Below are 26,009 nucleotides of genomic sequence, written 5' to 3' on the forward strand. Positions count from 1 at the left end.
TTTTCCCCTTTTCCCTCTGCTCCTCCACCTCTCCCTTCCCATCCCCACAGCACTGTACCCGTCCGCTCAACTGTATATATTTTTGTTACCCTATTTATTTTGTTAATGAATTGTACATCGCCTTGATTCTATTTAGTTGCCATCGGTTTTTACGAGATGTTCTTCCCCTTGATGCTGTTTATTGCCATCGTTCTTGTCTGTCCGTCTCCCCCGATTAGACCGTAAGCCCGTCAAACGGCAGGGACTGTCTCTATCTGTTGCCGACTTGTTCATCCCAAGCGCTTAGTACAGTGCTCTGCACATAGTAAGCGCTCAATAAATACTATTGAATGAATGAATGAATGAATGAGTCACTCAAGAAAAGAATCCCAAGATGGGGGAGGAAGTGGGCTGCGACTGCAGCAAGAGGGAGCCTGGGCAGACCACAGGAGGGACTTCTCGACAGTCCAAAGACTAAATCCTTGTCCCAGTGCCGGAGGAAGCTTGTGAAATCCACCGGTGGACAGGGGTCTGGGATGTCGTCAGTGAGTCAATCAATCCTATCTATTGAGCGCTTAATGTGTGCAGAGCACTGTACTAAGCGTTTGGGAGAGTACAATTTAACAATAAACTGACACATTTCCTGTCCACAGGGAGCGTACAGAAAAAACCCTCCCCACTCTCCTGGAGGCTTTTCTGCAGGTGTGCATTCTCCCAGCCAGAAGAAATGATGAATGACATGAAATGAAATGGGGATTGAGACTGTGAGCCCCACATGGGGCGGGGACTGTGTCCAACCTGATGTGCTTGTATCCCCCCCAGCGCTTAGTACAGTGTCTGGCACACAGTAAGCACTTAAATACCAGAATTATTTTTTACTATTATTATTGTTGTCATTATTATTGTTAAGAAGGGGCTCCAGGCTTCTTCCGGTTCCTGGATCCACCGAGCTAGGGGGTCTACCCCACCCTGGGGAGAGGCCCTTTCCCAATACTGATAACAGCAAGAAGGGTGATCCTTATCAAGCGCTTACTATGTGCCAAGTGCTGTGCCAAGCATGTGGTAGACACGACTGAATCAGATAAGACACAGTCCCTGCTCCACATGGGGTTCCCAGTCTACGCAGGAAGGAGACGAGGTACTGAATCCCCATTTGACAGATGAGGGAACTGAGGGCCAGAGAAGTGCAATGACTTATCCACGGTCACACACAGCAGGCAAGTGGTGGAGCCAGGATTAGAATCCAGGTCTTCTGCCTCCCAGGCTTGGGCTGTTTCCACTAGGCCCCGCTGCGTCCAGATGACAGCGTCGGAGGCTCCTTCCCCCCTCCCTCCCTCCTACCACCTCCAGCGCTCGGCCCTGACCAGGACCCAGCCCACACGGCCCGACCGCCTCCGCCCAAGTTCGTTCGCTCATTCATTCGATCTCATTTATGAAGCACCTACTGTGTGCGGAACTCTGTACAAAGCGCTTGGGAGACTACAAGACAACAGTGAACAGACACACTCCCTGCCCACAGTGAAGTCACATCTAGAGCGGGAGACAGACATCATTATAAATTAAAAAATGACAGATATGGACATAAGTAATGTGGGACTGGGAGTGAGGATGAAGAAAGGGAGCAAGTCAGGGCGACGCAGAAGGAAGTGGGAGAAGAGGGAAGGAGGGCTGAGACGGGGAAGAGCTCTCGGAAGAGATGGGCCTTCAATGAGGCTTTGAAGGCGGGGAGAATCTGTTGGAAAAGTCAGCAGAATGGATCATAGCTCAACATCCACAAAGGAGACTTAGAGAAGCAGTGTGGTCCAGTGGATAGAGCCCAGGCCGGGGACTCAGAGGACCCTAGCTCTGCCCCGTGTCCGCTCTGGGACCTTGAGCAAGTCACTTCACCTCTATGTAGCGAACAAGTCACTGCCCGAGAGGTGAGGGATGGGCGGCCCATTATGGGTTACAGACCATAGTAGTGATAGCAGTATTTATTGAGCACCCACTGATCTGGGGAAAAAGAAAACAGAGAAGAGACCTGCTTCCTGCCCACAAAGAGCTTTCTGTTGGTTTGTTTTATGGTATTCGTTCAGCACTTACTATGTGCCAGGCACTGTATTAAGCCCTGGGATAAATACAAGCTGATCAGGTTGGACACAGTCTATGTCCCACGTGAGGCTCACAGCCTCCATTCCTATTTTACAGATAATAATAATAATAATGTTGGTATTTGTTAAACGCTTACTATGGGCCGAGCACTGTTCTAAGCGCTGGGGTAGATACAGGGTAATCAGGTTGTCCCACGTGAAGCTCACACTTAATCCCCATTTTACAGATGAGGTAACTGAGGCACAGAGAAGTTTAGTGACTTGCCCACAGTCACACAACTGACAAGCGGCAGAGGCGGGAGTCGAACTCATGACCTCGGACTCCGTAGCCCGGGCTCTTTCCACTGAGCCACGCTGCTTCCCCTATGACACATGGGGCTCATCAGAAAACCTCATTTGACAGATATGGTAACTGAGACACAGAGAAGTGAAGTGACTTGCACCAAGTCACATGGCAGACATGTGGCAGAACCCAAGTCCTTCTTTCTCCAGGCCAGTGCTTTATCCACTAGGCTACCAGGCCCGTGGTCTATCTACTGGGCCGCACTGCTTCGCTTCTCTTGCCCTAAGTTTCCTCATCTCTCAGATGGGGATAAGATACCCTTTCTCCCTTCCCCTTAGACCGTGAGCCCCGGGTAGGTCTGATGGGTTTGTACTGTCCAGCGTTTAGCACATGGTGCTTGGGCAACACCAGTACTGTGGTATGGTGTGGTGTATTCCAGTATTCCCCCTCCTAGACTGCGAACCCGTTATTGGGTAGGGATTATCTCTATCTATTGCCGAAATGTACTTCCCAACCGCTTCGTTCAGCGCTCTGCACATAGTAAGCGCTCAATAACTGCGATTGAATGAGTGAGTGAATGAATGAATGGTCGATGGGGTCGTTATTATTATAATTAGTCATCAGGGGAGCAAACAGGGACTCCTTCCCCTCAGCACCAACGCTGCCTGAGATAAACTGAGATGGCATCTCAAGGATGCCTCATTGCCGAAGGCCGACAGAAGACTGCAGCGCGCAGTGTTGATGAATACCATCACTACTTCCACTGCACACAGGAGGTGCTCAGTACATACCAGTACATACTGGTAATGGCGAATGCCAAAATGGCCAGAAAACCTTCCAGCCCCTGACCTTCTCTCCCACAGAGAAGCAGCGTGGCTTTGTGGAACGAGCCCGGGCTTGGGAGTCAGAGGACGTGGCTCCTAATCCCCCGTTTAGATTGTTCTCCCCCGATTAGACTGTTCTCCCCCGATTAGACTGTAAACCTGTCAATGGGCAGGGATTGTCTCTATCTGTTGCCGAATTGTACATTCCAAGCGCTTAGTACAGTGCTCTGTACATAGTAAGCGCTCAATAAATACTATTGAATGAATGAATAATGCCGGCTCCGCCACTTGTCAGTTGTAAGCCGCTTCACTTCTCTGTGCCTCAGTTACCTCATCTGGATAATGGGGATTAAGAATGTGGGAGGCAGAAGACCTGGATTCTAATCCCAGCTCCACCACTTGCCTGGTGTGGGTGACCGTGGATAAGTCATTTCACTTCTCTGGTCCTCAGTTCCCTCATCTGTCAAATGGGGATTCAATACCTCTTCTCCCTCCTTTGTAGACTGGGAACCCCATGTGGGACAACTTGATTACCTTGTATCTACCTCAGCGCTTAGAACAGTGCTTGACACTTAGTAAGTGCTTAAGAAATTCCATCATTATTATTATTATTCATTCAATTGTATTTATTGAGCACCTACTGTGTGCAGAGCACTGTATTAAGCACTTGAAAAGTACAATTCAGCAACAAATAGAGACAATCCCTGCCCACAAAATGGGCTTATTATTATTGCTTCCAGTCCTGCCCCGGCTCCCAGTGCTCCCAGACCCTGCCCTTCTCTCCCAGTGGCCACAGGCCCTGCCCTGCTGTCTTGAACGGAGCTGGTCCAGGTTGGAAGAATCGCACCTTCCCCCAGGGCCTCCCCAAGGCTCCGGATCAATGCAATCAAACTGGAGTTTTAATGAGCGCCTATGGGTTGCAGAGCACTGAAGGAGGAGGACACCTTAATGAGCAATTACTGGCTGCAGAACCTGAAGCAAAAGTCAGGCCCTGACCTTAAGGAGCTCGTCCTCACTCCGAGGTCTAACCCCAGCCCCCCAACCCGACGTCCCCCAGGCTCCCCGGCTCTCCGCCCGCCAATATCGGCCCTCCCCCCGGCCCCGCTCGCTCACCTGGGCTGCGCCTTCACGGTGAACGTGTTGCCGCCATGCTGCTTCTCGAGGTTGACCAGCACGTCGTTGAGGTTTTGGTTCAGCTGCGGAGAGAAGGGAAGAGCTGAGCGGGGGGCTGGGCTGGTGGGGGGCAACCCTCAGCCTCAGCGGCATGGTGCAAGTCAGGGGTCGGGGGACAGCCTGACCAGCTGTAGGCCTTGCGCTTCCCCCACCCTCTTCACTTCACCAGTTTAAAGAGAGACTCCGGGCACGGAGAGAACAGGCTGAATCTGCCAACCTCCCAACCCTGAGGGCCCTTCTCCCCACCCACGTCCTCCCGATGCTACTTCTCTACCTCCTCCTCCTCTTTCTCTTCCTTACTCTTTTCCTCCTCCTCCCTCATTTTACTAGCTCGCCCCCCCCCCCCAGCCCCTGCAGTGGTTCACCTTTCCCCCACCTCCCTCTCCTTCTGTTGCTCCCTCTCCTGACCCTCGGCCCCAAGGGGTCACTGGGGGATCAGACCATTGCCAAGCGAGGCAGGCATCACGGCAGCTGCCAAGAGCAGTAGACCCGGGGGAGCAGAGAGAGGACATGGACCCGGTTCTCCAAGGAGGAGTTGATGCGGGGGAGTTCACATTGTTGGACTGATCAGCGGCCCCCCGGCCGCCTTCGGGACCCTCTCCCCGGCCCCCCCAAAAAACAGAGTTACCTGTGGGTAAAGTGCCCCAAGGCCCTGGAGGGGAGTGGGTTGTGGTAGGACAAGCTACGGTTGGTTAAGGACCAGGAAAGAGGAAGAGAAGGAAGAGGAGGAGGAAGGGGAAATCAGAGGGGGAAGGGGAGGGGGAAGGGGCCCGGGGTGGGTTTGTGGTATTTACCTTGCTCATTTCTTTGTGGAAGTTCTCCTCTAGGCCGGCTATACTCTGGAATGTGTTGACATAGAAACCAACACGGCTGCAGGGGAAGAGACAAAATGACCCGGGGTGAGGTGTCAGAGGGGAGGTGGGGAGGACAAGCAGAGAGGTCGGGGAGGCCGGGTCGGGGACAGGCAGCCCAGTGGGCTGGGCGGAGGCCTGGAGTTCTGGCCTTGGGAGGGGGGTGTCCCTCTGAGGGCCTCCAGACCGCCGCTGGGATATGACAGTTAGAGAATGAGGAGGGGCAGAGACTAGGGATAGAGGGAATGACAGGCCGGGGATGGTTCTCCCTGTCCGGGGCAGGGGGCTGGAAGGGTCAGGGCAAGGGGGGATTGAGGCTGGGGTTCACAGCTCTCTGGCTCTGGCTCGGCCCCCAACCTCTCCGGTCACCTGTTCCACAGCGAGGGCAGCTCCTCTTGAAGATCGATATTCATCTCCTCAAACACCTTCTGGGCTTTCAGGAGCTCCTCCTCGGCCTGGACGGAGACAGCGACGGTCACCCCTGCCTCGGCGGGCCCAGAGAGGGCGACGGGGGTTGGGGGGGACCCTGACCCAGCCTCCCCTCCACCACAGCCTTCCCGGCAATCCCAGGACTGACCCAAGGAGAAGTGGGGGTGCAAGGAGGGGCTACGCAACCGCCCTCTCCCAGCGCCCTCCCAGTCCCCCGGATCTGGGTGTCCCCATCCCACCTCTCCCCCTCATGTCCCTGCCAGAAAGGGCTGATCCCCAAACTCCAGAAAAGCCTGAGTTCGAATCCTACGTCGGCCGCATACCCGCAGCGGCCCAGTCTTTTAAGCTTTCTATGCCTCCGTTTCTTCATCTGTAAAATGGACATAAAACCCCTGCTCCTAGATTGTTAGCCCCAGGGAGGGGCTGTGTCCTCACCTTGTATCTACGCAGCTCTTAGTCGAGTGCTTGGCACACAGTAAGCGTTCAATCGATTCCATTATTGTAAGGATACGGGGCTGGGAGTCGGGACAACTGGGTTCGAATCCCAGCTCTGCCATAGACCCGCTGTGTTTAATTGGGCAAGTCACTCAACTCCTCCGTGCATAAGTTTCATAAGTTTCCTCATCTGTGAAATGCGGGTTAAATCCCTGTTTCCTCTCCCTCATAGACCGTGAGCCCCTTGTGGGCCAGGGACTGTGTCCTATCTGAATGCCTACCTGTATATACTTTCTTTACCCTATTTATTTTGCTAATGAGATGTACATCACCTTGATTCTATTTATTTGCTATTGTTTTAATGAGATGTTCATCCCCTCGATTCTATTTATTGCTATTGTTCTTGTCTGTCCGTCTCCCCCGATTAGACTGTAAGCCCGTCAAAGGGCAGGGACTGTCTCTATCTGTTACCGATTTGTACATTCCAAGCGCTTAGTACAGTGCTCTGCACATAGTAAGCGCTCAATAAATACTATTGAATGAATCTACCCCAGTGCTTAGTGCAGCGTCTAAGATCACAGGGAGCGCTGAATAAATGGCATCAATTTTAGGGTGTCGGGACATGCGGTGGCCCCCAACCCAAAGGGATAGGTGGACATCTCTCGGGGGTGAGCACAGAGGCAGGGGAGATCCTCGGAGAAGGTACGGGAGGGAGAAGGAGGAGGAGGAGGCAGCTGCTGACACAGACTTTGAGGATGTCAAGCCTCAACAAGCCCCTTCACACCAGAAGCCCTGGAGCTGCCGGAGGCTTCTGGGAGCTCCAATCGCCAAATCCAAAGCAGGAGCAGAGGCCGTGCTCAGTGTAAAATGGGGATTAAGACTGTGAGCCTCACGTGGGACAACCTGATCACCCTATATCTACCCCCACGTTTAGAACAGTGCTCTGCACATAGTAAAAGCTTAACAAATACCAACAGTGGTTGCCCATCAACCTCCGCTCCAAACAAAAACTCCTCACTCTAGGCTTCAAGGCTCTCCATCACCTTGCCCCTTCCTACCTCTCCTCCCTTCTCTCTTTCTACCGCCCACCCCGCACGCTCCGCTCCTCTGCCGCCCACCTCCTCGCCGTCCCTCGGTCTCGCCTATCCCGCCGTCGACCCCTGGGTCACGTCCTCCCGCGGTCCCGGAACGCCCCCCCTCCTCACCTCCGCCAAACTGATTCTCTTTCCCTCTTCAAAACCTTACTTAAAAATCACCTCCTCCAAGAGGCGTTCCCAGACTGAGCTCCTCTTCCCCCTCTACTCCCTCTGCCATCCCCCCTTTACCTCTCCGCAGCTAAAGCCTCATTTTCCCCTTTTCCCTCTGCTCCTCCACCTCTCCCTTCCCATCCCCACAGCACTGTACTCGTCCGCTCAACTGTATATATTTTCGTTACCCTATTTATTTTGTTAATGAATTGTACATCGCCTCGATTCTATTTAGTTGCCATTGTTTTTACGAGATGTTCTTCCCCTTGACGCTGTTTAGTGCCATTGTTCTCGTCTGTCCGTCTCCCCCGATTAGACCGTAAGCCCGTCAAACGGCAGGGACTGTCTCTATCTGTTGCCGACTTGTTCATCCCAAGCGCTTAGTACAGTGCTCTGCACATAGTAAGCGCTCAATAAATACTATTGAATGAATGAATGAATTATTATTACTACCGCCTAGTGGATAGTGCGGCCTAGTGGATACAGCACAGGCCGGGAAGTCAGCAAGACCAGGGTTCTTGTCTACTAGCAGAAGACCGCTACTTGTCTGCCGTGGGACCTTAAGCAAGTCACATCACTTCTCTAGGCCTCAATTCCCTCATCTGTAAAAAGGGGATGAAGACTGCGAGCTCCATGTGGGATGGGGACTGCATCCAACTTGAGTAGCTTGGATCTACCCCAGTGCTTAGTACAGTGCCTGGAATGTAGTAAACGCTTAACAACATCATAAATAAATAAGTAAAGTAATAATAATAATAATAATAATAATGGTATTTAAGTGCTTACTATGTGCAGAGCACTGTTCTAAGTGCTGGGGTAGATACAGGATAATGATATTGTCCCACATGGGGCTCACATTTTTTCATCCCCATTTTTGCAGATGAGGTAACTGAGGCACAGAGAAGTTAAGTGACTTGCCCAAGGTCATACAGCAGACAAGTGGCGGAGGCGGGATTAGAACCCAGACCTCTGAATCCCAAGCCCAGGCTCTTTCCACTAAGCCACGCTGCTTCTGGTTCTGCATGGTAGCCTGCAAACTCAAGAGCAGGGACTGGTCTACATATTCTATAGTGCTCTACCTCCTGTTTAGTACAGTGCTCTGCACAAAATAGACTATAAACTACTCGGGGGCAGAGGTGGGGCCCTACTCTACTGTACTCTCCCAAGTACAGTGCTCTGCACAGAGTGAGCACTTGGTAAATACCCAGATTGGTCCAAGGCTGACCTGCACAGAAGGGGACTCCATCCCCAGAGGAGATTCCAAAGCAGCATGTATTTGGGAGGTGGTCTGAGGATGTCGTACTCATCCTCGAGACCGATCCAACTGAATCCGGAGCCCAAGAGCGGCTGTCCCTCCTGATTTTTTTCGTAACAACAACTGGGTTATCACTCAAGTGCTCACAATGCATCAAGCACTGCACTAAGCACTGGGGTAGACACAAGCAGTGTGGCCTAATGGAAAGAGCCCAGGCACGAAAGTCAGAAGACCTGGGTTCTGCTCTCAGCTCCTCCCTGTCAGCTTTGTGACCTTGGGCAAGTCGCTTCTCTTCTCTGGGCCCCGGTTTCCTCATCTGTAAAAATGGGGATTAAATTCTACTCCCTGGTAACTAGACTGAAAGCCCCATGTGAGAAAGGGACTGTTTCCAAACTGATAACCTTACGCATACCTCGGTGCATAGAACAGTGCTTGGCACATACCAAGTGCTGAACAAATACCATAATTTACTCATTACTCTCCCAAGTACTTAGTACGGTGCTCTGGCCCAGGCTCTTTCCACTAGGCCATGCTTCTTCTTAAACCTGTGAGCCCATGTGGGACAAGGACTATGTCCAATTCTCTTATCTTGTATCTGCTCAGCACTTAGTACTGTGCGTGGCACAGAGTAAATGCTTAACAAACACTGTTTAACAAACACCCCATTTAATAACAATAATAATTATAATGATGGCATTTGTTAAGCACTTACTATGTGCAAAGCACTGTTTTAAGCACTGGGGGATACAAGGTGATCAGGTTGTCCCAAGTGGGGCTCACAATCAATCCCCATTTTACAGATGAGGTAAGTGAGGCACAGAGAAGTTAAGTGATTTGCCCAAAGTCACATAGCTGACAAGCAGCGGATCCGGGATTAGAACCCATGACCTCTGACTCCCAAGCCCGGGCTCTTCCCACTGAGCCACGCTGCTTCTCTAATTATTTATTATTTATTTATTATTATCGTTATTAGGCGAGGCTGTGGGCAGGGTTAGGCTGGGTAAGGCGGGTAAGAGAAGTACCTTCCCTGCTTCCCCTTCCCCACCCAGTCACCCTCTCTTTCTCTCATGCTCACACACACACACACTCTGCTCTGCACGGAGTACACTGCACTCAATAAATACGGCTGAATGAATGAATATTCATCCCCCCTCTTATTGTCCCCCTCTTAGGGACAACACTTATGTCCCTATCTGTATTTTATTTATTTATATTCATGTCTGTTTCCCCCTCTGGAATGTAAGCTCATTGTGGGCAGGGAATGTGTCTATTCTATTGCATTGTCCTCTCCCAAGGGCTTAGTACAGTGCTCTGCACATAATAAGCACTAGATAAATATGATTGAATGAATGCTCTAGAGAGGTTAAGTGTTCAATAAATAAACCAATAATAAATTAATTGATTGATTGATTCATTAATCTTCTCACTCTAGGCTTCAAGGCTCTCCATCCCCTTGCCCCCTCCTACCTCTCCTCCCTTCTCTCTTTCTAGCGCCCACCCCGCACGCTCCGCTCCTCTGCCGCCCGCCTCCTCACCGTCCCCCGTTCTCTTCTATCCCGCCGTCGACCCCCGGGCCACGTGCTCCCGCGGTCCCCGAACGCCCTCCCTCCTCACCTCCGCCAAACTCATTCTCTTCCCCTCTTCAAAACCCTACTTGCAGCTCATCTCCTCCAAGAGGCCTTCCCAGACTGAGCTCCCCTTCTTCCTCTACTCCCTCTACCGCCCCCGTTCACCTCTCTGCAGCTAAACCCTTTCCCCCCATTTCCCTCCGCTCCTCCCCCTCTCCCTTCCCTCCCCCTCAGCACTGTACTCGTCTGCTCAACTGTATATATTTTCATTACCCTATTTATTTTGTTAATGAAATGTACATCGCCTTAATTCTATTTATTTGCTATTGTTTTACTGAGATGTTCATCCCCTAGAATCTATTTACTGCTATTGTGCTTGTCTGTCCGTCTCCCCCGATTAGACTGTGAACCCGTCAAAGGGCAGGGACTGTCTCTGTTACCGATTTGTACATTCCAAGCGCTTAGTCCAGTGCTCTGCACGTAGTAAGCGCTCAATAAATACTATTGAATGAATGAGTGAGTCCACCAGAGGGACTGAGGAAGCCTTAAGGCAGGGAGGGTTTCCAGCGCCCACCAGGCCTCCCAGCCTCCCTGGATTCCAGACAGGGCCCTTGCCAGACTTTTCATTGGGAAAAATTTTCAGTGGACTCACAGACCCAAGCACTGAGGCTGGGTTATAGCTTTGGATAATAATAATAATGATAGTATTTGTTAATAAACACTTAGTATTTGCCAGACACTGTTCTAAGTGCTGCGGTAGATTCAAGCTGATCCCACTGGACACAGTCCCTGTCCCACATGGGGCTCACAGTCATCATCCTCATTTTCCAGATGAGGGAACTGAAGCACAGAGAAGTGAAGTGACTTGCCCGAGGTCCCACAGCAGACAAGTGGCAGCGCCAGGATTAGAATCCAGATCCCTCTGACTCCCGGGCTTGTGCTCTAGCCACTAGGACACACTGCTTCCTTGGGATCTTTTGGATCCCAAGCCTCTGACCATCGAACCACAAAGCAGACCGAAGGCGGGCAGCGTGGCCTAAGGAAAAGGGTCTGAGCCTGGGAGTCATGGGGCCTGGGCTCTAATCTCACCTCCACCACTTGCCTGAGACCTTGGGCAAGTTACTTAACCTCTCTGTGCCTCAGTTTCCTCATCTGTGAAATGGAGATATAATACCTGTTTTTCCCTCCTATTTGGACTGTGAGACACCCGTGAAACAAGGACTGTGCCTCACCTGCTTATCTTATCTCTCCCCCAGTGCTTAATAATAATTATTATTACTCCACAGAGTAAGTGCTTAACAAATATAATTATTATTATATACTTGATTCTATTTATTGCTATTGTTTTTGTCTGTGTCTCCCCCGATTAGACTGTAAGCACATCCAAAGGGCAGGGACTGTCTCTATCTGTTACTGATTTGTACATTCCAAACGCTTAGTACAGTGCTCTGCACATAGTAAGCGCTCAATAAATACTATTGAATGAATGAATCATTATTATAATTATTATTGTGTTCCAGCCCAGAGTCACAATCAGAAAACTGTGGATGAATCATGGGGTCCTGGAGTGGGTTTGGGGGGGTGGGGAGCACAGATGGTAGGGGGAGGGGAGGTGGGGAGAAGTTGGGGGGAGGGGGGAGGTGAATCCAGCACACAGACTCCAAGGACAGAGTGTAAACTCACGATGGGCAGGGACTGTATCTGTTTATTGCTCTAATGTACTCTTCCAAGCACTTAGTACAGTGCTCTGCACACAGTGAGTGCTCAATAAATACAATTGGCTGACTGACTGAGATAAGAAAACATAGACGGCCTCCAGATAGTCTGAGGGAAGGCAGGGGGACGTGGAGGGAGCTGGCCGCAGGCCCTCGGGTCGTAGACCAAGGGAGAGAAGATGTGGGGGCCAACCAAAGTCAGAGAGGCGAGCAAACTAACCTTGCCTTCTCGGGTCGGGGTGGTCACCGCTTGGGGCAACCAGCACCCCCATCCTCAAACCCCTGGGCCCTGGGGCTGGGGTGACCAGTCCCCTCTACCGGAGAGTAGTCGCAGCCTCAACGCGATCAAACTGCCGGCTGGCAGGGTGGGGACCGCCGACACAGCGAGGCCTGGTGGAAAGCACTTGGCATCAAGAGTCAGGGGATCTGGGTTCCAATCCCACTTCCACCACCCGCCTGCTTTGTGACCTTGAGCAAGTCATTTAATTATCTGTGCCTCAGCTACCTCACCTATAAAATGGGGTCCCTTATGGGACCTGGACTGCGCCCAACCTGATTACCTCGTTCATTCACTCATTCAGTCCTATTTACTGAGCGTTTACTGCGTGCAGGGCACAGTACTAAGTGCTTGGAGAGTACAATACAACAATAAACAGACACATTCCCTGCCCACAATAATAATAATGCTGGTATTTGTTAAGCACTTACTATGTGCAGAGCACTGTTCTAAGCGCTGAGGTAGATACAGGGTAATCAGGTTGCCCCACGTGAGGCTCCCAGTCTTAATCCCCATTTTACAGAAGAGGTAACTGAGGCACAGAGAAGTGAAGTGACTTGCCCACAGTCACACAGCTGACAAGTGGCAGAGCTGGGATTCGAACCCATGACCTCTGACTCCCAAGCCTGGGCTCTTTCCACTGAGCCACGCTGCTTCTCTAATAATAATAATGTTGGCATTTATTAAGAGCTTACTATGTGCACAGCACTGTTACAGTCTAGGCACAGGGAAGACAGATGGCAATTCAAATAAATAAATTACAGATATGGTTAAGGGCAGGGAACATTATTCCCTGTTTACTTTTTTTGATGTGTATATATAATTCTATTTATTTATATTGATGCCTGTTTACTTGTTTTGATGTTTGTCTCCCCAACTTCTGGACTACAAGCCCAGTAGGGGCAGGGATTGTTTCTCTTTATTGCTGAATTGTACTTTCCAAGCGCTTAGTACGGTGCTCTGAATGCAGTAAGCACTCAATAAATGCTACTGAATGAATGAATGAATATGGGTAAGGAACGTGTCTACCAACTCTGTTCTACTGTCCTCTCCCAAGCGGTTAGTCCAGTGCTCTGCCCACAAAAAGTGCTCAATAAATACCACTGATTGATTGACCAGGCTCTCCCCCAGCTATGGGCCTCAATGAGAAGCAGTGTGGCTCAGTGGAAAGAGCACAGCTTTGGAGTCAGAGGTCATGGGTTCAAATCCAGGCTCTGCCACTTGTCAGCTGTGTGACTGTGGGCAAGTCACTTAACTTCTCTGTGCCTCAGTTACCTCATCTGTAAAACGGGGATTAAGACTGGGAGCCCCACGTGGGACAACCTGATTCCCCTGTATCTACCCCGGCGCTTAGAACAGTGCTCTGCACATAGTAAGCGCTTAACAAATACCAACATTATTATTATTATCAACCTCGATTTGGCCTCTGACATCCAAGCCGAGTGTCAGCCATAGCCCCTGCCCTCTCCTCCCCTCCCCCCCAACCACACACAGACACACACAGACAAACACACACTCATACACAGAGACCACAAGTGAGTCACAGAGAGAGGAGAACTGATCACACAAAGTCTGGGGGCCCATGGAGGCCGGAGGAATTCTGGTTCCTTGAGTGACCAATCAACGGTGCGTCCCGCCCGATCCGGGAGAAAAATCTGCCGCCTCTCCATCTTTCCAACTTCCTCTTTCTCCCTCTCTCCTCTTTAACTCTACTCTCTCCTCCCTCTAATAATAATATGCATTTTGGCCTCTAATAATCACAATAATGTTGGCACTGGTTAAGCGCTTGCTATGTGCCAAGCAGTGTTCTAAGTGCTGGGATAGATAAATGGTCGTCAGGTTTTCCCACCTGGGGCTCACAGAATTCATCCCCATTTTACAGATGAGGTAGTTGAGGCACAGAGAAGCTAAATGGCTTGCCAAAGACCACACAGCTGCACCACTCTTTTTCTGTCTCTAGGCCGCCCCTAGAGAAGCAGTGTGGCTTCGTGGAAGGAGCCCGGGCTTGGGAGTCACAGGTCGTGAGTTCTGATCCAGTCACGACCTGTGACTCCCAAGCCCGGGTTCCTTCCACTAAGCCACGCTGCTTCTCTATGAAGCACTCACTTTGTGCTAAGAGCTGGCACCAGTAATCTCATCAACTCTCATCCCCAGTTTACAGGTGAGGGAAAGGGGGCCCAGAGAGGTTGAATGACCTGCCCAAAGTCACTCAGCAGGCTGAGGCAGACCTAAGACCACAGCTCTCATCTCCTGAGTCCCTGTACCGTGTCCTTTCCGTTAGAGCCCACCATCTTTTCCTCCCTCTCCTTTTCTCTTCTTTCTTTCTCTTCCTTTGTGCCTTTCTCTCTCTGTCTCACCCTGCACCACTCTTTTTCTGTCTCAAGGCCGCTCCTAGACTGTGTAATAATAATAATAATTATGGCATTTAAGTGCCTACTTTGTGCCAAGCACTGTACTAAGTGCTGGGGTAGATATCAGCAAATCAGGTTGGACATAGTCCCTATCCCACGTGGGACTAACAGTCTCAATCGCCATTTCACAGATGAGGGAACTGAGGCTCAGAGAATGATGATGATGATGATGATGATGATAATAATAATAGTGGTGGTATTTGGTATTTGTTAAGCACTTACTATGTGCAAAGCACCGTTCTAAGCGCTGGGGGGATATAAGGCAATCAGGTTGCCCCACGTGGGGCTCACAGTTTTTAATCCCCGTTTTACAGATGAGGTAACTGAGGCACTGAGAAGTTAAGTGACTTGCCCAAGGTCACAGGGTAGACAGGTGGTGGAGCCGGGATTAGAACCCATAACGTATTGACTCCCAGGCCTTTCTCTATCCACTTGGCCTTGCAGCTTCATGCTGTGTCTCCTCTAGACTATAAACTCGTGAGGCCAAGGAATGTGTCTGTCATTTTGTTATACTGTGCTCTCCCAAGCGCTTAGTACTGTTCTCTGGACACAGTAAGTGCTCAATAAATGCAATCAATGGATTGATTGATCGATCCCCGCCCTCCCCTCCCAAAGAGATCCACAGTCAATTTTCCTCCATTCCTCTCAATTCCACTGAGTAAACTCCCCTGGGGAGGCTCCTATTCATCCCGCTTAGACGGGGGTTCCCCATCTTGCCTACCCCTGCCCTTTGAACCCTGGACTCACAAACCCTGGGCACCTGGGGAGGGAGGGAGGGTGAATGGAAGGGACTTGAGGGGACAGCGTTTCGAGTTCCTTTCTAGAACAGGGATTTAGGAGGCTACAGTGATGAATCACTAGATCGGGTAAGGCCTAGGGGCAAGAGAAGAGAAGGGCGGTGGCAGGTACCCCCGTCCTGCCTGTCGCCCCCAGCTTGGCCCGGGGGCAGGGAAAGGGTTGGCAGTTTGGCCCGTGACCTCCCCACAGCCTACCCCGGCACCGCGCCAGAAAGTGGTGTATTTGCTTGCCAAACCACGGGCTTCCTGGAGGAAGTATGTGGGCGGAGGGAGGCCCGGAGATTGCGGGTTCTCTCCAAAGCTCCAATGTGTGCAGGGCCCGCCGCCCGCTGCCAACCGCCCACCACCCACCGCTCGTCTCCATCAGTTCTGCTGCAGGGCCCGGTACCAGCCTTTCCCTCCCTCTCCTCCCAACCATGGTAACGCCGTGGACACACCACACTAATGCCATGGTTCTAACATGCTAACATCAGGAAGCAGCGTGGCTCCGTGGAAAGAGCCCGGGCTTGGGAGTCAGAGGTCATGGGTTTGAATCCCGGCTCTGCCCCCTGTCAGCTGTGTGACTGTGGGCAAGTCACTTCACTTCTCTGGGCTTCAGTTACCTCATCTGCAACTGGGGGATTGAGACCGCGAGTCCCACATGGGACAGTGACTCTGTGCAACATGATTAGTTTCTATCCACCTCAGCACTTAGTACAGTGCCTGGAACATAAATAAGCACCTAACAAATACCATTATTATTATTATTATGCTAACACCATACAAATGCAGCTGTAACAACATCCTAACACCACGGTAATGCCACGCAGGGGCCATGGTTACACCGCAGTGCATAAACTGGAAGAAAGGAGAGGGCCTGAGAGTCACCAGACACGAGTTTTAATCCCGGCTATGAACTAACTACCTGATATCCACTCTAACACTTAGTAGTGTTCGGCACACAGTAAGCTCTTAACGAATACCCTCATTATTCGACCAAAGGAATGCTTCACAGTCAACTACTCTTTTGTGTGATTTTGGTCACTGGTGAGTCTCTTGGCTCTAAGCGATGGCCCTGACCGTCATGTCAGCCGAGCCCGTGTGTGCGCTGTCTTCCTTTTCTCTCTGGAGTCATTCTGCTACCTCCCCCTCTCCCTGCAACACGCCACCGTCCCGGTCCCTGGTGGGAGAGGGTCGGGGGGCGATGGGGAAGAGGGAGTCTCCTGAGGCCTAACTCTGCCAAAAGCCCGACTAGAGGAGCTTGTGTATCAGACTGACCAGCTGCCAGCCAGAAGCTTTAACTCCAGGTCTGAGCGGCCCGAGCAGAGAGGCAGACAGGACCTGCCCGGGAGGCGTTGGGGGAAACGCAGGTGCTGAGCAGTTCGTCTCAGAAGTTTTCCCCCAATTTCAAGTCCCGGTTCCAGGTATAGCGGAAGGGCCCAGCTATACAGGGAAGGCGAGAACAGAGGGGCGCAGCGCCACCGGGCACCCGCGGGCAGGGGCAGTGCCAGCTCTTGGATAAAGGTGTCAGGGAGACCCTCTCGTCTGGCTGCGATGGTGTCGCAGTGGGAGGCAGGAGGGATGGATGACATGACTTTGAGACCCCACGCGCGGCCCCGAGGATTCAAGGAGGGCACCCCTCGGGCCATGGGAACCCCCCTCCCCATTCCGCAGACACACAGACGCCGGACGGACACCGACATGGATAGACGGACGGGCCCAGAGGCCGGTGAAGAGAAGGCAGAGGGACCACATGCAGCCGGGGGAGGGGCGGGGGGGGGGGGGGCATCGGGTCGGTCACCTGGTTTCGCAGCAGGTTAGTTTGCGCTACAAGATGAGCCTGGAGTTTCCCCTGGCACCACTGAGGAGCGGCTTTCTCAAGCAGTGACACAGGCTGGGCCAGGGTGGGGTCAAGCCAAGGGGGAGCCGGGGTGGGGGGGAGGAGGGATGGGGGGATTTTGGGGGGGGAGGGGGTCAGGAGAAGAAGAGAGCAGGAGGAGACGGATGGAGGAGGGCCCAGAGGGAAAGAAAGAAGAATGAAGGGGAGGGGGAGAAAGAAAGGGGAAGGCGTGGAGAGAAAGAGAGGGAGAAGTGTGGGGGTGGAGGGGCAAGGGGAAGATAAGGGAGAGAGAGAGAAGACAGACATTTTGTTAAATCCAATCCAAACGGCAAACAGCAGTTAGTCAGATCAGCGCTGGGGTCGGAGCGGATGGGGGCTGGGGCACAGTGGCGGGAGCCCCGGAAGGATGTGGCCTGTTAGGGGTTAATGGAGGTGGGGGAGGGGAACACCCCCAGGCTGAGGGTGAACTCCAGCAGCTGCAAACAGTGACAAGCTTTAGTGACAGGGAGGCACAGCTGGTTGGGCCCAGGGCGGTTGGGGGTCAGGGGTCCAGGAAGGCCGAGGATCCGGGAGAGTCAGGGAACCAGGAGAGCCAGGGGTCCAGGAGAGTTGGGGGGGGCCCGGACACCCCCACCGGCCCCACCCATGCCACCCATCCTGCCCCGGAAAGGAGGAGGGGGCCAGAGGGCAGGTGGCAGTATCTGGGACCCACCCTGCCTGGCCTCTGGCAGCTGCAGAGGAATGGAGGGGGATGGGGGACGGGACCCCACAGAATATGCTTTTTTCCCACCCTGCCGGGAAGGCCACTACCTCAGAGACCCCCCCCCACCCCCAAGCTCCAGAGCAGCAAGACCATCGGCCTTACAATTCCAGGAGGCTCCTGGTTAGGCCACTGATAGCCCTGCCGGTATTTAGGGAACAGAGAAGGTCCTGCCATTGGTTAGGAGGGATGGAGAGGGGACCTGACAGTGATTGGGGAGATGGAAGGGGCACCTGCTGGGGCCTGGGAGGAGAAAAAGGAGTCCTGCTGAGTTTTGGGGGACAGAAAGAGGACTGGCCAAGTTTGGGGGGACAGAGAGGTGACTCACCAATGTTTGTGGGGGATAGAAAGGGGGCCTGCCGGTGTTTGGGGTGGGACACGAAGGGGAAGTACTGGGGTTTGGGGGACAAAGAGGGGACCTCTGGGCATTTGGGGAGACAAAGGAGAACTGCCAGTATTTGGAGGGACAGAGAGAGGACCTGTCGGTGTTTGAGGGGATGGAAAGGGGACTGCTGTAGTTTGTGGAGAAAGAGAAGGGATCTGCTGGTGTTCAAGAGAATGGAGGGGGGGAACCTGCTGGGGTTTGGAGGGAGAAAAAGGGGACCTACTGGGGTTTAAGGGGACCGGCCAAGGTTGAGGGGGTCACAGAAGGGATCCACCAGGGTTTGGGGGACAGGGGACCGATCAGTGTTTTGGGGGGCTGGGGGGACGGAGAGGGGACTGCCAGGGTTTAGAGGGACAGAGAGGGGAACTGCCAGTGTTTGGGAGAGACAGAAAAGGGACTTGCCAACATTTGGAGGAATTGAGGGGGGACCTGCCGGGCTTTGGGGTGACAAAGGGGAGACCTGCCAGCATTTGGAGTTTCAAGCTTATCACCAGGGTCTGAAAACCCAGAGCCCAGATGGCTGTCATCTGGCCCACAGCCGAGATGGTGAGCCTGGGGAGCCGGCCTCTCCTTGGCCCTCTGAGCTAAGGGGCACCCAGCCCCCCGTGACCTGACGCCAGGGCTCGGCCTTGGGCTCTGTTGAGCGGAGAGAGGGGGGCTTCCAGCGGCAGACCTGGTCCAAGGACTCAAGTCGCCCTCCACCTCTCCCCAGGTGTTCTCCCACACCCCCATCCCCGCCCCCAACACCAGCCAGGTCCTTTCCTCCTTCCCCGGGGCTTCCTCCAGACCCCACTCCCCAACCCCGAACATCAACCAGCACCTACCCCCTCTTCCCTCCACCGCTGAGTAGCCAAAAACAAGGACGGCCCACCCCCCACAGCGCTCCCTCCACCCCTCCCGCCTTCCTGACCCCTCTTCCCCCGACCTTCTCAGCCCCAGCCCCAGCCTCCCACCCATCCCGCCTCCCCCGGCCTCCCATGACATCACCTTAGCGATTTTGGTTTCATCCTTCTTCTTGGCGGTCTGGAGGGCTTCGTAGTGGTGCCGGGCACTGTCGTAGTCCACGAGCTTCCTGCCCCTCTTGGCGATGCGAGACTGTCAGGGGAGGGGCCGCATGGGAGGATGAGGGACGGAGGAAGGACCTGGGTGGTCACGCTGCCCTCCACATCCCCTTCTCCCCCCCTCCCCACACCCACTCCTTCCCCAGAGTTGAGCCCTGATTGGCCCATTAGTGACTATGCATAGTCGCATACTCCCAGAGTGTCAGAGAAATGAGGCCAAGGCAGGAAGAACTCCTGCATATTTATTTATATTAATTCCTGTCTCCCCCTCTTGACTGTAAGCTCATTGTGGCCAGGGAATGTGTCTATCCACTCGACTGTGTTGTTCTCTCCCAAGTGCTTAGTACAGTGCTCTGCAAACAGTAAGTGCTCAATACACTTGGCTTGGCTGTCTACCCTGTGGGTGGCCTGTGAGGGCCCGCTGGCCCAGGGGTCAGTGCGGGGACAAAGAAGGCTGCCTGCTCCCCGACAGGAAGGTGTCCCCTCCCCCACCACCCTCCCTCCCTCTGGCAGAAACTTCAGGGGGGAGGGGGGAAGGGAGGACTCCCGCTCTCTTCTGAATCACCCTTACACTCGGATCTGCACCCTTTATTCAACCCTCCTTCGGCCCCCACAGCACTCATGTCCGTATCCGTCATTTATTGATTTCTATTAACGTCTGTCTCTCCATCCAGACTGTAAACTCCTTGTGGGCAGGGAATGTGTCTACCAATTCCGTTAAAGTAACCTCTCTCAAGCACTCTGCCCACAGTTAGCACTCAATACATACCACTGACTGATCCCAGAGCACCACTCAAAGGCTGGAGTCCAGCTGCCCCTCCCCTCCCTCACCAAATAGGGGCCCTGGGCGGGATCGGGGTCCTGGCACCTGCTCAATTCTCTCACCCACCTATCCCTCCTTTCTCTGCCGCCCCCATTCCAGCTTCCCTCCCTCTTCACATCTGGCAGACCACCACTCTTCCCATTTTCAAAGCCTTCCTAACATCACGTCTCCTCCAGGAAGCCTTCTCTGACTAACCTCTCATCTCCCCATGCTTTTTCCCTCCCTACTACACCACACGCTTAGTCATCCCACCCCCAAGCCCTTCGGAACTAACCTCTCACTCCCAGCCCCACAGTGTTTATGTCCATCTCCTTATATTCCGCTGCTTCCCCTACTTGTTGTTCCTTTTAATGTCTTTCTCCCCAGCTAGACTGTAAGCTCCTTGTGGTCAGGGAGCAAGTATACTATCTCTAGCAATCAATCATACAATGGTACTTATTGAGCACTTACTGTATTCAGAGAACTGTACTAAGCACTTGGGAAAGAACAACACAATCGAGTGGATAGACATTCCCTGGCCACACTGAGCTTACAGTCAAGAGGGGGAGACAGGCATTAATATAAATTATGGACATGTTTACATATTTATTTTGTCCCTATTTATTTTGTTAAACAGGTGTATATCTCCATGATTCTAGTTATCTTGATGCTGTTGTCTTCTTTTGTTCTGTTTTGCTTTGCTGTCTCCCCCGTTTGGACTGTGAGCCCCTTTTTGGGCAGGGATTGTCTCTATCTGTTGCCGAACTGTACATTCCAAGTGCTTTGTACAGTGCTCTGCACATAGTAAGTGCTCAATAAATACTACTGAATGAATGAAAAAACTGCATACTGAATGAATGAAAGTACTGCAGACTGGAAGCTCCTTGAGTGCAGGGATCATGTCTCCTAACTCTACTGTATTCCAAGTACTCAGTGCTCAGCCCACAGTAGACTGGAAGCTCTTTGAGGACAGGGATTGTGTCCACCAATTCTATTGTACTCTCCCAAGTGCTTAGTAAAGCACTCTGCACAAAGAAGGTACTCATTAGATAATAATAATAGCGGTATTTGCTAAGCGCTTACTATGTGCAAAGCACTGTTCTAAGCGCTGGGGGAATACAAGGTGATCAGGTTGTCCCACATGGTGCTCACAATTTTAATCCCCATTTTCCAGATGAGGTAACTGAGGCACAGAGAAGTTAAGTGACTTGCCCAAAGTCACACAGCTGGCAAGCGGCAGAGCTGGGGTTAGAACCCGTGACCTCTGACTCCCAAGCCCGGGCTCTTTCCACTGAGCCACGCTGCTTCAATTAGATACAACGGATTGGTTGACATTGGAAACTAACCGACAAGGGGGTGGTAGGTGGGCGGTCCCCCCGCTGAGCTCTGACCCACCCCAAAACCCAACAACAGATGGGTCTAAAAGTCCCCGGGACCCTGTCATGATGACGTGACCAGACCGGCTCCATGGAGAATGCTGGGAAAAACGTAGACCTGTCTGTCCGGCCTCTCACCTACCTAGCCGCCGAGCCCTCACCCAAATCCTGCCTCTGGTCCGGCACGCCTCCCTCCTCAAATAATAATGATGACAATAATGGTATTTGTTAAGCGCTTACTATGTGCCAGGCACCGTACTAAGCGCTGGGATGGATTGAAGCAGCATGGCTCAGTGGAAAGAGCACGGGCTTTGGAGTCAGAGGTCATGGGTTCAAATCCCGGATCAGCCATTTGTCAGTTGTGTGACTGTGGGCAAGTCACTTCACTTCTCGGTGCCTCAGTTACCTCATCTGTAAAATGGGGATGAAGACTGTGAGCCCCACGTGGGACAACCTGATTCCCCTGGGTCTACCCCAGCGCTTAGAACAGTGCTGGGCACATAGTAAGCGCTTAACAAATACCAACAATATTATTATTATATGAGCAAATCGAGTTGGATACAGTCCCTGTCCCCTATGGGACTCAGATTTTCAATCCCCATTTTACAGATGAGGGAATTAATAATAATAATGATGGTGTCTGTTGAGCACTTACTATGTGCAAAGCACTGTTCTAAGCACTGGGGAGCTACAAGGTGATCAGGTTGTCCCACATGGGGTGGCTCACAGTCTTAATCCCCGATTTAACAGATGAGGTAACTGAGGCACAGAAGTTAAGTGACTTGCCCAAAGTCACAGAGCTGACAAGTGGCGGAGCCGGGATGCGCACCCATGACCTCTGACTTCCAAGCCCGGGCTCTTTCCACTGAGCCACCCTGCTTCTCTAAGGCACAGAGAAGTGAAGTGACTTGCCCAAGGTCATACAACAGACAAATGGTGGAGCTGGGATTAGGACCCATGACCTTCTGACTCCCAGGCCTGTGTTCTAGCCACTATGCCATGCTGCTTCTGTCGGCTTCTGTCAAATCCGACAGTGAATCTCCCCAACTTCAAAACCTTACTGAAGGCCCATCTCCTCTAAGAGGCCTTCCCTAAGCTAAGCCCTCTTTTCCTCTTCTCCCACTCCCTTCTGCGTCACCCTGACTTATTCCCTTCATTCATTCCCCTCCCAGCCCCACACCACTTATGTCAACATCTGTCATTTATTTATTTATATTTTCTATTTCCCCCTCTAGACAAGCTTATTGTGGGTAGGGAAAGAGTCTGGTACACTGATAGTCTCCTAATAATAATAATAATGTTGGTATTTGTTAAGCGCTTACTATGTGCCCAGCACTGTTCTAAGCGCTGGGGTAGACACAGGGGAATCAGGTTGTCCCACGTGGGGCTCACAGTCTTAATCCCCATTTTACAGATGAGGGAACTGAGGCACTCCTAACAGTACTGTACTCTGCGCACAGTAAGCGCTCAGTAAATACGACTGACTGACCGGCCGACTCGGTTTCTCCTTTCCTTTGCCACAGAGCTGAACGTCCACCCGATGGATGGGGGATTCTGGGTCAATTTCTGCCCCCAGCAAAAGACAGCTCCCGTGTCTTCTCCTTCCCTATTTTTCTTCCTCCTTCCACTTCAAGAACCTCCAGTGGTTGCCCCACCATCACCCCATCAAACAGAAACTGCTTTCCATCATCTTGCGCCCCTCACACACTTCGCTCCTCTAATGCCAACCTACTCACTGTACCTCAATCTGGTCTAGCTCGTCGCTGACCCCTCGCCCACATCCTACCTCTGGCCTGAAACTCCCTCCTCTTCCATATGTGACAGATCATCACTCCCCCGCCCCTTCAAAGCCTTATTAAAATCATATCTCCTCCAAGAGCCCTTCCCTAAGCCATAATTTCCCCTACTCCCTCACCCTTCTGCATTGCTCTTGCACTCGGATCTTTCCCCTGAGAAGCAGCATGGCGTAGTGGAAAGAGCACAGGACTGGGAGTCAGAATGTCCTGAGTTCTAATCCCAGCTCCGCCTCATGTCTGCTGTGTGACCTTGGGCAAGTCACTTAACTCCTCTGTGCCTCAGTTACCTCATCTGTAAAAATGGGGATTAAAAAATGTGAGCCCCATGTGGGACAACCTGATGACCCTGTATCTTCCCCAGCGCTTAGAACAGTGCTCTGCACATAGTAAGTGCTTAACAAATACCAACATTATTATTATTATTATTATTATTCTCTGGGCCTCAGTTCCCTCAGCTCTAAAATGGGGATTGGAACTCTGAGCCCCACATGGGACAGAGACTGTGTCCTACCTGATTAGTATTGTGCCTGGCACATAGTAAGTGCTTAACAAATACCATCGCTACTACTGTTATTTAAGCACTTAATATTCACCTCACCCTTAGCCCCCCTAGCATTTATGTCCATATCAATAATTTAATGTCTGTCTCCCCCAGACCATAAACTCTCTGTGGGCCAGGACCGTGTCTACCAACTCTGTTCTATTGTACCGTTCTCTGCACACAGTAAGCACTTAGTAAATTGCCCTGAGTTTGGGTAGTTGCCTGGCCACTTAGATTCAGAATTTTATTCATTCATTCAATAGTACTTGAGCGCTTACTATGTGCAGAGCACTGTACTAAGCGCTTGGAATGAACAAGTCGGCAACAGATAGAGACAGTCCCTGCCGTTTGACGGGCTTACGGTCTAATCGGGGGAGACGGGCAGACGAGAACAATGGCAATAAATAGAGTCAATGGGAAGAACATCTCGTAAATACAGTGGCAACTAACTAAATAGAATCAAGGATCAATAGAATCAATAGAATCAAGGATCAATAGGATCAATAGAATCAAGAATCAATTTTAGGAGTTCAGTCTCCCAGAATGCTAACACGTTGGTGTGAAGGGCAGAAGGAGATGGTAACAACTACTGGGTTTGATGAAGGACAGTTGTAGCCCTTGGGTGGGCAGACTCGGTTCAGAACCCCAGAACCTCTGGGGATTGAGCCCACTGAGTTTGAAGCCCTCACCTGAGAGGGCTTTTTGGGGAAAAGGTTGGGCCTTGGTAAAATGTATCTTTCAGGACCCTGTGTGTGTTTCTGGCATTCCCTTTCCCTCCTGGGTTTGCTGTGTGATGCGGGCCTTGTCTCCTACACACAAACCCTTTTCTTTTGTTGGGCTTTGATCCTGCAGCCTGTGATGTGGGCAGGTCAGCCTTTTGGGTGCGAAGGCTATCCGGAAGCCAAAATGGAGGCTGCGGTTAAGGGTTCTCTCAGGGTTCTCTGTCTTTAGCTGCCTCAGTGGGGCAGGCTGCTGCCGTTCCTTGGTTTTCAGTAGGTTCCCCTGGGGTCATCTACGTGAGAGGGGTCTCGACCCACATCCAGTTCCCAGTTCTGCCAGATGGTCTATGGTCAGAAGGGTTCCCCTCCCCTCAGCACCGTACTCGTCCGCTCAACTGTTTATATTTTCATTACCCTATTTATTTTGTTAATGAGATGTACATCACTTTGATTCTATCGTTTTGTTATTGAGATATACATCACGTTCTGTCTCCCCCGATTAGACTGCAAGCCCGTCAAAGGGCAGGGACTGTCTCTATCTGTTACCGATTTGTCCATTCCAAGCGCTTAGTACAGTGCTCTGCACATAGTAAGCGCTCAATAAATACTATTGAATGAATGAATGAATAAATGCCACTGATCGACTGATTGATTGATTGATTGATTGATTGATTGATTGATTGATTGATTGAACCAGCTTCCCAGGAGCATTCCGGGCAAAACCATGTGGCTCCAGTGACCTAGCAGAGGCAGGCCAAATGGCAAAGGGGGGCTGACTCTAGACTATCCAGGACCCTGGAGATTCCAGGTTTGGTGGGGGGTGGCTCAGAGTCCCAACAGGGGGCAGAACGCACCCCAACAGGCTCCCCTCCCTCATCCCCCATCCCCCTGCAGCCAGCCGGTCAGCACCTCCCCATCTGGGCAGCACAGACTAGCCCGGGCGTGGGAGGGTCTGGAAGGGTTCCCAGGGAGGGAGCTGGCCTGCCCAGTGCCAGCCTGCCCGGTGCCAGCCTGCCCGGTGCCAGCCGGCCGTGTCACCCCGAGCGTTTCCCTACAAAAGGGACTTTTTCTGTTCGGCTGCAGCTGTTGGGGAGCAGGAGGGGGTGGAGAGAGAGAAGGGGAGCACTGCCTCCAGTGCTCCCAGCCCAGCCTTCTCCTCTCAGTGCTCCTCTCAGAGTGCTTACTCCCTGCAGAGCACTGTACTAGGCGCTTGAGAAAGTACAACAGGGTTGGGAGACGCGATCCCTGTCCACAAGGACTTTCTTTTTTAATGGTATTTGTTAAGTGCTTCAAAGCTAATCAGGTTGAACAGAATCCCTGTCCCACATTGGGCTCACAGTTTTAACCCCCATTTTACACGAGATAACCGAGGCACAGAGAAGTTAAGTTCATTCATTCATTCAATCATATTTATTA

The 26,009-nt window shown here is 52.0% G+C and overlaps 1 protein-coding gene across 14 annotated transcripts in view; it reads right to left on the reverse strand.

The window, feature by feature from the left end:
- BIN1 (bridging integrator 1) overlaps positions 1-26,009 on the reverse strand; it is a 154,088-nt gene that overhangs the window by 31,548 nt on the left and 96,531 nt on the right. For 10 of the 14 annotated variants that reach the window (XM_029061828.1, XM_029061826.1, XM_029061821.1 and 7 more), the window contains exons 6-10: positions 19,286-19,393; positions 17,115-17,207; positions 5,570-5,655; positions 5,144-5,219; positions 4,290-4,372 (exon numbers count right to left, since the gene is read on the reverse strand). In XM_029061828.1, coding sequence (XP_028917661.1) covers positions 4,290-4,372; positions 5,144-5,219; positions 5,570-5,655; positions 17,115-17,207; positions 19,286-19,393 — 446 coding nt within the window. The remainder of the gene's footprint in view (positions 1-4,289; positions 4,373-5,143; positions 5,220-5,569; positions 5,656-17,114; positions 17,208-19,285; positions 19,394-26,009) is intronic. The other 4 variants (XM_029061829.1, XM_029061827.1, XM_029061819.1 and 1 more) reach the window with 1 other exon arrangement.

Source organism: Ornithorhynchus anatinus, chromosome 1 (assembly GCF_004115215.2).
Source record: "Ornithorhynchus anatinus isolate Pmale09 chromosome 1, mOrnAna1.pri.v4, whole genome shotgun sequence".
NCBI lineage: Eukaryota > Metazoa > Chordata > Mammalia > Monotremata > Ornithorhynchidae > Ornithorhynchus > Ornithorhynchus anatinus.